The following is a 13,516-nucleotide window of genomic DNA, read 5'->3' as shown; positions in this document are numbered from 1 at the left end:
CCATGGCCGCACACCTAACATACGTCAGAGTGAAGATGTGAGTCACCATTCTCTCTGGAACACAAGGCCAGTGCTTTTTCTATTATATCGTGGACTGCTTCAACTCCTTTAAAAAAAACCAAAACTCTTTCCTATATTCTGTCAGCCCAAGTTATTAAGGTATTATGTCATTGGCAGTACCCTGATCTAAGGGCGGGACCTAGGTGAAGCACCCTCAGTGATACAGGTGTACACCATCATAGATTCAGAACTGGAAGGTACCTTGGAGTAATCGAGTCCAACCCCCTCCTTTTATTTACAGATGGAAACTGAGGCAGACGGTAAGTTGAAGTGACTTGCCCAGGGTCACACTGCTAACAAATGCCTGAGCCTGGATTTGAATTCAGGTCTTCCTGACTCAAGGCCTGATGCTCTGTCCGCTGCACCACTCTATAATCAGCCAAAGGAAGCTAGAATGCATCAGACATGAAGCTCCATTGCTGGTCATTTCCCATACAGCTACACACTGTGGATAGGAACTCGGGAGCAGCCAAAGCCTCAGGCTACACCAATGACATCACTTGTAGGCTCCTTGAGTTGTTTCAAGAGAGCCAAGAGCAGACTGCAGCCACCCCATTCCTTGCAGCCTGTGTCCCCTTACTCTCCCACCACTCACTGCACTGACCTTGCAGGGATATGTCCATTTCAGGTCACCACATCTGCAGCCTTTGTGCCTCAGGCCCTCTCCTCCTCACTAGTATCTCTAAAGACCCCATCTGGAATGCCTTTGCAGTGCCTATCTGGGGGCTCAGAGCTATGAGGAGCAGGTCTCGTGCCAGGCTTCCCAACCGTGTCCTGGTATCTACACCAGCTCCTCTCTAAAGGCCTTGGTACCCTTCAAGAATCCTTACAAGCACTTTGAGATATTTGGCATTACGCACTCTTAGTGAATATATTTTACAGTTTGTACTGGTCATCTCAAAGGCAGAATGAAAGAATGCCCAAGCTAAGGAGGGAAGAGAGAGGAGAAGAGATGTTCTGGTCCCTTGGGGATTTCCTTGTTCTTTTCTGAATCAGAGCAGCCAAGGCCTCAGACCTTGGCAGCTGCTTTTCTTCTAGGAAAACTATTTCTTGGTCCCCTCCTTAGGAATCCTGGATTTATAAGTGGAAGGCCAGCTAGGCCTCGGGGCCAGCTTGTAAGACCTGATTCTGTCACCTAGTGGAGGACCCCACAAGTCAGCCCAGCCCTCTCAACCTGTATCCTCATCTACAAAATGGGTATAATTATCCCTCCTCTGCCAATATCCCAGGGTTGTTAGGAGAATCAGAGAAGAGACAAAGCTCTTTAGAAAGTCTCAAGAACTAGACAAATGTAAGTGTCTCACTGTGCTACCACTGAAATGGCCATACTGTTCCTTGGAAGTATCTCAACTGCCTCTTGGGCTTCCACTTTCCTTCTGTAGTGCAAGGCAGATGAACTCAGTGAGCTTCTAAAGTCTTTTCCGACTCTGAATCTCGGGTCCTGTTAGCCCCCTTACTCCCTGTGTCCCAGCTCTGCCTGCTTTATCTGGGTTATTGGGAAAGGCAGGGGTGTCTCAGAGTTCTGCTGGTTCATTTTGTTCTTTCCTTGCCCATAGGTGAGCTCGTAACCCACTTCCTAACTGCAGACGTGGACAGCTTCTCCTACCTGAAGAAGATCTCCTCAGAAGGACACCTGTATAATGGGTTCAATTTGATAGCTGCAGATTTAAAGTAAGTTTGTATGGCGAACAAGCTCAACAAAGGATAGGGGGACTGGCGAGGGGAGGTGGCAGCAGAGTGGCCCACAGGGACAGGGCCATGCTCTGCCTCCACACTCTTCCTGCTTTCCCTGGTCAGCCAAAATATCCAAGGAAGGGGCACTTAGACCAAGCAGGAGAGGAAGATCCCACAATCTCTGCCTGCCCAGGAACTCCACATGTGACCAGGAATCCCTCCCACAAGGTCCTCCCCAGAAAAGTGCTCATCACTAGGGAGATTTGCCCATCACTTAAATTTGCTCTTTGCAGACTTCTCCTTGCTTCTCCAGGGCCAACAGAGTGAGGACCATCCTTCAGATGCTGGGGTTCAGGGGGCAGAGCCGGGATGGGGGGAGGCCTAAAGAGACCCTCACAGGCCCAGAGCATTCTTCTCCTGTCCTGGTTCTCCCCGTCTAGATGTGAGCCAGCACTCGCTCTCCTCTTCCCCCAGCCAGCCCGTTTGGTCCTTTCCAGTTCTCCTTTGGCAATGATGTTTAGAGTTTTTCTGTTTGCGCCTTAAAGTCTGATTTTTTTTCCAATTAGCATCCTCAAGAGCTTTTCTTGATCCTCTCCTCAATTACTGCTTCACCTTCATTGATTTCTGGGGTGCCAGGAGAGCCATAAGACTAAAGAGGAAACATCAAGTCAGCACAAGTAAAACCCCAAACTTTCCCTGGCTAAAGCTGCCGCTAACTCAGTGTCTTCCAGAGCATCCCCAGCCCCTGATGACCTCAGGCCTCCTTCAGCTCACAGCCTGATAGGGAAGTCAGAAACAGAAACAGAGAACTCTGAGAATCAGGTGCCCTCTACGTCACCCCTGTTAGCAGGGGGTTGTCGGCTGCAAAGGGAAGTGAAGCCCACCTTACTGATCCTTCCTAGGGGAGGGGCTACTTCCCTTGGTCCTCCACACCAGCCATGATCAGGCCTTCTCACATCTATGGTGATGATTTCCAGGTCACAAAGCCTTCTTTCCATGGGAGTCTGGCACCAGTCCTGTGAGGTCAGCCTGCTCAACTTTCCTTTAGGGGCAAGTCTAAGCTCCAGCCAAAAGGAGGACATTTGCCCATGGCCTCAAGGGCCCTGATGGCACTACCAGGGCTTGTGAATTCTCTCTCCTTCTAAGGCTGGAGTGGAAGCAGCTCTTCTCTTTGGGCAGAAGAGGGCACAGCTCTTCAGCTCACGTTGGGCTACAGGAGAAGCTCAAACACACAGGTGCTTCACAGATGCTTCTTCCTTTCCCTTCCCCTTCCTCTTGGACAGGGTTGAATGGTAACCTGGTGCCATTGCTCTAGAGGAATGCTTCTGAGTCGGGTTCTTGGCATTGTTATAATCAGGATGAATTCTCACTTTGTAGAACTTCTTCTATAAATTCTTTTTCCTAGAAAAAGTTCATGTGCTTACTATCTCCTTGCCTCTTTCTCAAGCAAAACTGTCCATTTATTCTATGGGGTTCAGACAGCTGAGTGTCCTATAATGTCCAATGCCAGCCACTCCCCAGGTGGATTTCCCCCACTATCACCTCCTTCTCTAATCTTCCGTCTCTCCTACTTCTAGCACCTTCCCTGCCCATCACAGGATGCCATGGTATCTTATGGCCTAACCTCTTGATGTCTTGACCTCCAGTCCAAGGGACCAAGGTGAGAAGAATTACTTTCTGGGAGGGTCTTAGGAATTCCCCAACATAATCAGCAAATGGTTGTTAAGCACATTCCGTGTGCCAGGCCCTTTTCAGCTCTATTCGTCCACCTTTGATGTCTACCTGGCCTTTACCTCTCATCCGTGGCTCCAAGAAAGCTGTGTGTACACAGCTGCCACAGCCCAGTAGACAGGCTGAACCAGGCTGAGGGTAACTGAAGGGCCTCCAGCCTAATCTGGTGAGTTATAAGGGGTCTACTCAACCATGTGAGGAGTTCTCCCGGAGGAATGGGCAGATGAGAACCATTTATTCCTCCAGTCACAAAGGCAGCTGGCACTCGCACTGTGGACAGCTTAGAGCTTGGTCAGGCAGCTAAGACACATCTGAGGCCATGGCCAGTCATCCTGACTTTTGTGCCACCACTAGACATTGATGACTCTGGAAGAGAGAGTGAGGCCGATTACTTTGTGCAACTCTCCCTCGCTGAAATCCATTTTACGCACAAGTCAAGACATCACCTGGTGATGTCAAGGACATACAACCAATATTGTCCCCTTAAAAAGCCCTCATTTGAGTCTGCCTTCATCATTCACCTGGAAATGCTCTCTCCAGTAACCGACCTCTTCTTTGCCCAATCTGATATCTTTTCTCAGTCCTTATTCTTGACCTCTCTGTGGCCTTTGACACTGTTGGTCACTGTCTCTTGCTCCAAACTCCTCTTAGGATGCCCTCCCTCCTGGTTCTCTCCCTTCCTATCTGACCACTCCTTCTCTGTCTCCTTTGCAGGGTCTTCATCCAGATCACTCACTCCATCAGTAGGTGTTTTCTGTCCTCGCCCTCTTCGGTTCTTTCCCTGTTGTCTCACTCGGTGACCTCATTGGCTTAGTGCGTTCCATTTTAATCTGTCTTGAGATAATTCCCAGATTCATATTCTGTTCCTGGTCTCTCTCCTGGGCTCCAGCTCTGCATCACCAGCTGCTTCTCAGACATTTTGAACTGCACATCCCATAGGCATTTCAACATGCCCAAAACAGAACTCATTATCTTTTCCCAAAATTCACCCTTCCTCCCAGGATCCCCCTTTCTGTTGAGGGCCCCACCATCCTCCCAGTCACTCAGATTTGCAACCAGAGAATCGTTCTTCATTCTTCATTATTGTCCTCCTCTCCCGTCTTCCACCCAGCTACTAAAGTGTAGTCCCCAAGTCCAAGTCACTCAAACACAGTCTTGTGGGTGGCGTTAGGGCCCAGCACCACTTGCGTCTGTCCTACCTTTTACATAAGTTTCTTCCAGTTATTCAGGTGGTCTCCCCCTATGGAGTAGCAGCTCCCCAAGGCCCGGATGGTCTCCTTGGTGCCTTTGCATCCTCTGGGCCTCCCAGTCCCTGGAGCTTAATAAATGCTTTTTGACTGAGTGATTGATCTGAGTTCCTGTCAGGGTTCAGTCTCCAAATCCCTCCCCATACCAGTGACTTTAGCAGTGAGAGGCACAAAGATTCTCATCCATATTTCACAGGGGAGGAAGCTGAGATTCCCTGTGGTTCCATGGTGTCCACAGACTTAAGGCCACCCCAGCTGAGCCAGGGCTTAATGCAAAGTCTTCTGACCTAAAGGCCACTTTTCTCTCCAGGCTCCTGATTGGCTGCAGATAAGACATGATTAGCTGGACTGCCCAGGGGGAACATAAATGAAGTCTAGGAGACAGCCATTATAGCAAGGTCACTTGAGTTATAGACTGCTCAGGAAGGAGGTGATCAGAACTCCTCCCACTGAAGTCAATGACAACTTGGCTGCAACTCAGGAGACAATGTCTGAGAGTCTCTGGGAAGTCAGAGCTTCATAGATCTAGAACTGGAGAAAATCTTCGAGGTCACTGAGTCCAGAGGCCACCAAGGCCCAAAAAGATTGGGGGACTTGCCCAAGGTCCTACTCCTGGGACAGGAGGTGAACTGGGCTTCCTGACCCCAGGCCTGGTCCTCTGTCCAGGCATCACATCCCACTGAGCTAGGCAAGGACAGCAGGGACATAAGACCTAAGTAATGAGAGAAATGGGATGAACTGGAAAACATTTAACTGAGAAGGAGGAGGCTGTAGTCAGACCTCTGCGTTTCTCCTTGGCTGGTTCAGTGAATGGTCAGGTCACCTCCCTAAAAGTTGAGATATGCCCTGTGATATCTCCAAGCGTCATTCCAACGCTATGGCTCTGAGTTTACTTGATAAAACCTGGCATCCTCAAATAGAAGAGGTGAGCAGAAAAAACAGCCATCATTTCGTGAATGGCAGTGATTTTGTATGGAGCATTTGAAGACGTGACTAATGAAACAACGAAAGCGACAGCTGGCTTTTGTGGAGGGGTTCCTGGGACTTATAGACCTAGGAGACAGGACAGGAGATTGTAGAACTGCTGCAGCTTTCAAATTACAAGAGGAAAACTGAACACAGAGTGAAAGAGATGAAAGGAAGAAGATCATTGGAGAGTGGAGACGATGATAACTGAAGGAATTGATGTGACTCTTCCTTGGCAAGTGGCAAAAGGAAGACTTGAAGTCTTCACAGTGGTCGCCAGGTCAGATGAAGAGAGAGATCCAAGGGAGTGAAAGATTAAGAATGGTTCAGGTTAAGACAGCGGAGACTTTTGGAGTCTCTGGTAGATAGGGAACAATTTAAGGATGTAAAATTATACATCAGAGAGACCAAATGAAGCCTGGCCCAGATCAAAGGAGGGGCTAAGCTGCTAGCAGTTGGTATCCCCTCCAATAGTGCTTTAGAACATATAAGACCTGAAATTACTTTAGAGCTCTTATCACAGTAGATGGCTAAAGAGCAGATCTGTCAGTTGAATGAAAAGTGGCTTTATTTTTGTGGCCAGTCCTCTGTGTATTTGCATGGACAGTTCTGGAGAATTCACCCATTGCAAGGTATAATAACTGTAGTCAGTGTGGAGTGACAAGGGCTTTGCCCCACAGGCACCACATTTAGAGGACATAACTTACCTTTGTAGACCTTTAGTAGTGTGGGAACCAGAGACTTTAGGGTTAATTAGTTAAAATGGAGAGCCACCCCATGGCAGCCTTGGGCAGCTCCTGTCCTTTCCCCAGCCCACTGTACAGCCCCACACGTTGGGCGCGGTCTGTGGTACTTGCCCAGCACGCAAAAATTGCTAGTTATAAGCTTAGGCAATAAGATCTCATTAACGGAGACTCCATTGATACAGGATTTAGAAAGATTTCACCTAAAAACTGAAGTTTACCCTTGGATAAGATTTGCTGTTATTCAGTCATTTCAATTTTGTCCAACTCTTCATGACTCCATTTAGGGTTTTCTTGGCAAAGATACTGGGGCAGTTTGCCATTTCCTTCTCCAGCTCATTTTACAGATGAAGAAACTGAGGCAAAAAGAGTTACGTGACTTGCCCGGGGTCATACTGCTATGAAGTGTCTGAGGCCAGATTTGAACCCTGGAAGATGACTCCATGGTCGGAGCTCTCTCCACTGCACATCATTCCTTGGACAAGATATGAAAACTCAAAGCATCTCAGAATTGGGAGAGATTTAGGATATCTGGTCTCAAGTGTCTCAACAAGGACCCTACTTCACCACACACAACACACCCAACAGGTGATCATTACACTTTTCCTTGAAGCCCTGAAGTGAAGCAGGGGCGACTGGGAGAAGAAACAAAGGGTAGCAGGACAGAGTAAGTGAGGGAGCAGAGTCTCTAGCATCTACTTGACCTCTATACAAGAACAGATCCTTAAAGAGCTGGTAGAATTCAGTAGAAAGAGTGATGCATTCATCCAGAGCCAGAAAACTTAGGGAAGAATTCCAGTTCTGTGTCTTGGTTACCCCTTTCTGGAATGTCTTTTCCTCCTCAGTAAAATGGAAGGACTCGAGCAGATCCAATTAAAGATCTATTGAACACCAACTGTGTGCAAGACTTGAGGCTCAGTCCTCTTCCCCTCTGTCAGTTTTAGCCACTTCCCTGCTGCCTGCAGGCATGCCAAGGTCTTCTCCATTCTTTCCTTCCCCCGTCACTCCTTCAGGCTGTCTTGTTTTAGCTTGTCTTGCTTTCAAAACCAAGCTCCTTTTTAAAAACATCTATTACCTTCACTTCCTTTCCTCCCACTTATTTTTTTGAGCACTTGTATCCTGGTGTCTGATCTCACCAGTCAGCTGAAATTGCTTTCTCCAAGGTAACCAATGATCTCTTAATTGTGAAATGCATTTATGTTTTCCCAAACTTTATTCTCCTTCAAGTCAAGTCACCAAGTATTTCTTAAGGATGTGCTATATTCCGTACCCTGTGCTAAATTCTGGGAATACAAGGAAAGGGGGGGGGAGAAACACCACAACACAAACCAGCCCCTACTCTCAAGGAGCTCACAGTGTAGTGGGAAGATAACTGTATGATATATACAGGGTAAATTGGAGAAAATTAAGCTTAACCCTTCTTCAGGTTTCAATGCCTTTGACCACACCCTCTTCATGAATGGCTTCTGCTTCCTGAGTTTTTGTTGATGCTCCCTCTTGATTCTCCTACGGTCTGACTGGGGTGGACAGGTGTCAAGGAGACTAATCGCTCTGGTGGGAGGGAGGCTGATGAGCCCTTTTCAGGGCTGCTAATCCATCTTGGGTGTCCACCTGTCACCCAGCCCTCACCTCTGGCTCCAAAAAGCTTTAGTAAAAAGCACAGCAGTGGAGGTAGCTAGGTGGCGCAGTGGATAGAGCACCAGCTCTAAAGTCAGGGGGACCTGAGTTCAAATGTGACCCCAGACACTTGACATTTACTAGCTGTGTAACCTTGGGCAAGTCACTTAACCCTGATTGCCATACCTCCCCCCTCAAAAATCAAACAAACAAAAAACACAGCAGTAAAACCATAGGCTAAACCTGTTTGAAGGTAACCTGTTGGTAAGTTAGGAGGGGGTGTCTACCCCATGCATGTGAAGATGTCCCTGGGTGGAACAGGGCTGTTCCAACAGCCATGAGGGCCCCTGAAGCAGGTGCTGGGAAGTGCTTAGAACTTGATTAGACATCAAGGTTATGCTGAACCATCATCCTCAGTCATCTTGACTTTTGTCCTGACACTGGACTCTGATGACTCTGGAAAAGAGAGTGAGACTGATAGCTTCTGCATAAATCAAAATATATCCCCCACACTATTTTACCATTTTTACCTACCTCAAAGTCCTGTGGCAACAAGCAAGTGATGAAGCAGCAGGTGCCAATACACTGGGACCTGTAGTCACAACCCTGCCGACAGATGACCCAGGACATAAGGTCCTTTCTCACTAGACTGAAGCAGCAGTGAGAATCTGCAGCCCCTGCATGTGCCTTTTAAGGATCTCACTACTCACTTCCTGATGTGAGGAAGGGGCTAGAAAAGGTGCCCTTAAAATTGTCTGCTTCATTTAACAACCCTGTGATCAAAATGTAAGAAAGAAAAATATAAAAACTTTCGCGAAGACAATTCCACTCACTATCACCACATGGAATGGGTGCACACTTATAGACAATAAGAGATGAATAGCTCTTGCTGTGAGAGAATTCGGCAGGAATCACATCCAAATAACAGCCCTGAGTGGGAAAGGCTGGCAAATGAAGGCTAGCTTACCAAAGTCAGAGCTGGATACATGTCTTTCTGGAGTCATCGCAGTGAAGGGGAGCACTGTGAAGCTAGTTTAGGCTTTAAAATCAAAACTAATCTAGTCAACAAGCTGGTATGCCTCCCAAAGTAGAGGGAGTGTTGGTGCATGATTTTCCGTTTGCAGATGACTGTGCACTCAATGCAGCCTCTGAAGCTGAGATGCAACAAAATATGGATCAATTCTCTGCTGCCTGTGCTAATTTTGGCCTAATAATTAACCAAGAAAACCCAGGTGATCCATCAGCCACCACCATGCAATCCACATGTGGAACCATCAATTACAACAAATGGAGAAGTTTTGAATGCTGGGGATAAGTTCACTTACCTCGGTAGTGTACTTTCCAGGACATACACAGTGACGATGAGGTTGATGCACGCATTGCCAGAGCTAGTTCAGTGTTTGGGAGGCTCCAAAGAAAAGTTTGGGAGAGAAGAGGTATTAGACTGACAACCAAACTGAAGGTCTACAGAGCTGTTGTGCTGACCTCATTGTTGTATGCCTGTGAAACATGGACAGTCTACCAGCGCCATGCCAGGAAACTGGATCACTTCCATGTGAATTGTCTTAGGAAGATTCTGAGAATCACCTAGTAAGATAGGGTAGTGGACCCTGAGAGACTTTCGTGAGCATGAACTGCCAAGCATTCAAACTCCACTGCAGAGAACACAACCCTGATGGGATGGCCACATTGTTCAAATGCTAAACATGTGTTTGCCTAAAAGACTATTTTACAGAGAACTGCACAAGTTCACACACAGAGGTCAGAAGTGATACAAGCACACTCTCAAGGTCTCTCTGAACAACTTTGGAATCAGTTGTGTGACATGGGAGACACTGGCACAGGACCTCCCAGTATAGCTTGACCTCATCAAAGAAGGTGCTGCACTCTCTGAACCCAAACAGAATTGCAGTAGCTCAAAAGAAGTGTGAGATGTGCAAATTGAGCAACATTTCCATTCTGACTGCTCGTCTGGACTATTTGTGCCCAACCTGTGTAAAGCCTTCTGAGCCTGTGTTGGTCTGATCAGCCATAGTCAGATACATCATACTTGACCCAACATAGTGATATCATTTAGATCCTTTTTGAGACTGAAGAACAGTCACACCTTTCCAACTATTCTTTCTCCACTTCTTTTGTTGGTTCATTATCCATGACTTACATTCTAACCCAGAGTTTTGTCCTGGTTCCTCTTCTGTTCTTGTTGATCTCATCTTCTCCAAAGGGTTCCATTTTTGTCTCTATGCATATGACTCTGAGACCTATATAGAGAGCCCTTGTCTTCCTGCTGAGCTCCAGTCTCACATCACCAAAGGTTTGTTGGATATGTCCAACTAGATGTCCTCAAAGTTTCTAGAACAGAACTCAAAATCATCTCCAAGTGCTATGTATTCTCCAAACTTTTCTGTTTCTGTTGGAGATACCGCTGTCTGACTTCACAACTTTGAGGTACATACATTGTCACAAGTAAATTTTGTTCCTCAGGACAGACTTCTCTGAAACATTTGGAAAGTCTAGAATTGTTTTGGAGAAAATGTTTGCTAATGTTCTCCATTGGGTCAATGATCTTAACAAGACATTTCAGTAAGACAGCAATTGAGCTGCTGTGTTCACCCCTAGAAATGAGAATTTCTGTGGTGATTAGAATGATAAAAGTTATAGCAGTTGACATTTCTCTGGGAAAAACTGGAGGGAGGTATTGGCTTTATCCCCATTTTTGAATGAGGAAACTGAGGCTTGGACAGGTTTGTAGCATTGTAGCCCTCCTTCTCTAGCACCCTCCCAACTCGTCCTCTTGGGTTGGATCCCCAGAAGGTGACTGATACTCCCGGTTTCTAGGCAACCCACCCTCTGGTTCTCTACCCCTTAACTTACTGGTTCTCCTTGGTATGCTTCCCTGTAGCAATAGACACAACTAACTCAAAGTGAAGGCATTTACTAAGATACCATGCTTTAAAATAGTGTATAGAATAGTCTCCCCTTAAACCAGGGGTGCAATGCATTCTTCTATAAATTGGCACAAGGAAGAGTAAAATGGTGGTAAAATGCCCATGGAGGGAACACAGGTGGCCAAAGCAGAACAGCAGGACCCAAGGCCATTTCCCTCCTTATAGAGTTCTCATGGTCCCCTCTACACACACACACACACACACACACGTGCACACACACGTCAGTCAGATGCAAGTCAGACGCAAGTCAGAGCCCAATAACGTGGGCTTGTTCTCCTTGGAATCCACAGTCGACTCTCCGCTGCCCAGGTCACACTCTGTGGAGCTATTTCTTGTCTTAAATCTCAAGGGCCTATGTGTTTATGGTGGTCTGGCAACTGTGTGTCTACTCCCAGGGATATACAGTGCCTCCTATCAGCCAAGGGTTTCCACTGCAAAGAGCAATGGCCAATGTGGTGGGGGGCAGGTGAGGGTCCAAAGGAAAGAGGAAGAGCCCCGCCTCCTCCCCAAGAGGGCTGGCTCCTTCTTGGACTGACCACAAGCTAGCTTTTTGAGGGCATAGCAAATCTTTGCCTAGTAAATGACCAAGCTCCCCTTCCAAATCAGAGTTTTTTCATATTTTTTCAAGGGATAACAAGGCATTGACTGTTCTTTTCACTTCATTTGGTGCCTAGTTATCTTCTTTTTTTTGGTAATTGCATCCTAGGCCTGGGAGGTTAATGAGGGACCAGTTCCTCCCTCCTCGGTATCAGAGATCTAGAGCAATAGGAACCAAGACTTTAGAGGCCATCTGTCCCTTAGAGACCTTAAAGGCCATCAATCCACTAGTCCAACATTTGTTTTATAGACAAGGGAAGTGGGGGCAGAGAAGCTGTTTGCCCAAGTCACAGAGGAAGGAATGAAGTGAAAGATCCCAAATTCAAACCCAGGCCCTGGTGTCCCAAATTATTGCTTTTTCCCCAGCTCTGGGATGGCGAAGTAAGAAGTGACTGCACCCCCTTCCATCTTGCCATTAAGACATACGATCTAAGGTGCTCCTCTTCAGTGGGTGGGAAGACCTAAGAAGGTTCCTGTTTCCTGCAGAGTAACTCAAGTCCTCCACAGTCAAGAATTATTTCCATCCTTATGCCCCGTCCCCCCTTCAATCTTAGAGCACGAACTTTGTTCTGATGCTTTTCCCTCCTCTACTGTTAGTAAAGTAGTTAAAAGTTTGTTGGTGCCCAAGAATATTACCTGGCTTCCTGGCTCATCTTAAGGTTAAAAAGGGGCTGTTCTAAAAAAGACAAAATAACCTTTGAGGCCATGGAAACTTGAAAGGAGAAATGGATTTCATTATGATCAAGAAGATTTGAACTGGAAAGAGAACTTATTACCCTCTAGTGCTTTCGGCTTGTCTTTCATATTTTGATGGATAAACCACTTAGCACAGAAAACAGTCATTAAATCATGTGAACACTTTGGTTAGGAATTGGGGTACTGAAAAGAGAAATTGTATGTTTTCTCACAACAGGATGACCTCCCATCTATCTTTGTTTTTTGTTTTAACATTTTATAACATTTTATAGAGTACTAGGATGTGTGCTCCAAATGAAATATGGTACATCCACTGACAAGCTAACCTTTGATGCTGCTGGGTTGGATCTATTTTAAATTATGCCAACTCAGATTCAGTTCAGTCCAACAAGCAGTCAGTCAACAAACCCTTATTAAGTACTTAATATGATCTAGGCATTGTGCTAAATGTTGAGGATACAAAGAAGGGCAAAAGACCTGCATGTTGTAACGTATGTTGTCTCCTCCCATCAGATTGTAAGCCCCTGACAGCCAGGACCTGTCTTTCTCTTTATGGACTGTATCCCTAGTGCTTAGCACAGGGCCTGGTACAAAATAGGCCCTTAGTAAATGTTTATTAGAGTGATAAAACATGCAAGCAACATGTATGTTACAAACAAACTGTATGCCGTGTAAATGGCTACTGTTTGTCCTTCGTTCTCAAGGAGGACCTTGACATCAGGGAGGTGATGTCATGACATGCAAGTGAATTGAAGTGAGAGAGGGCTGTGCAAGGTCACCAGCCTCACTTTGTCCTCTGGATTCACCTGGCTACAGCGTAAATCATCTTAGAATAAAGGGGCCAGTAACAGAGGGGACCAGGTTGAGTCTTAAAGGAAACCATGGAGCCCAAGAGGGAGGGGAAGGAGGAGGAAGAAGAGCCTTCCAGGCATTGGGGGAGGGGAGGCAGCTAGTGAAAAGGCTCAATGTCTGTGAGGAGCAGTGAGATCTTAGAGTTGGATCATAGAAGGTGTGAAGAGGAGTGAAGAAGACAGGAAGAGCTTTGAATGTCAGGCAAAGGGCTTTATATTTGTCCCAGATGATGTCACCATTGCTGCAGCCTCCTCAGTAGAGGGGACATGCTCTGGAGATGACTTTGACAGGTGAGTAGAGGATGAAGCAGAACAGGGAAAGACCAAAGGCAGGGAATGATTAGAAAGCATTGTCCTAGTCTAGGTGAGAAGTGAGGAGACCTTGT

The 13,516-nt window shown here is 46.6% G+C and overlaps 1 protein-coding gene across 8 annotated transcripts in view; it reads left to right on the top strand.

The window, feature by feature from the left end:
• The window catches only part of TANGO2 (transport and golgi organization 2 homolog), a 185,964-nt gene that overhangs the window by 131,283 nt on the left and 41,165 nt on the right, over window positions 1–13,516 (top strand). For all 8 annotated transcript variants that reach the window (XM_072599765.1, XM_072599767.1, XM_072599773.1 and 5 more), the window contains one exon: window positions 1,617–1,731. In XM_072599765.1, coding sequence (XP_072455866.1) covers window positions 1,617–1,731 — 115 coding nt within the window. The remainder of the gene's footprint in view (window positions 1–1,616; window positions 1,732–13,516) is intronic.

This window comes from Notamacropus eugenii, chromosome 4 (assembly GCF_028372415.1).
Source record: "Notamacropus eugenii isolate mMacEug1 chromosome 4, mMacEug1.pri_v2, whole genome shotgun sequence".
Lineage (NCBI taxonomy): Eukaryota > Metazoa > Chordata > Mammalia > Diprotodontia > Macropodidae > Notamacropus > Notamacropus eugenii.
This window is presented reverse-complemented; position numbering and strand designations above follow the sequence as displayed.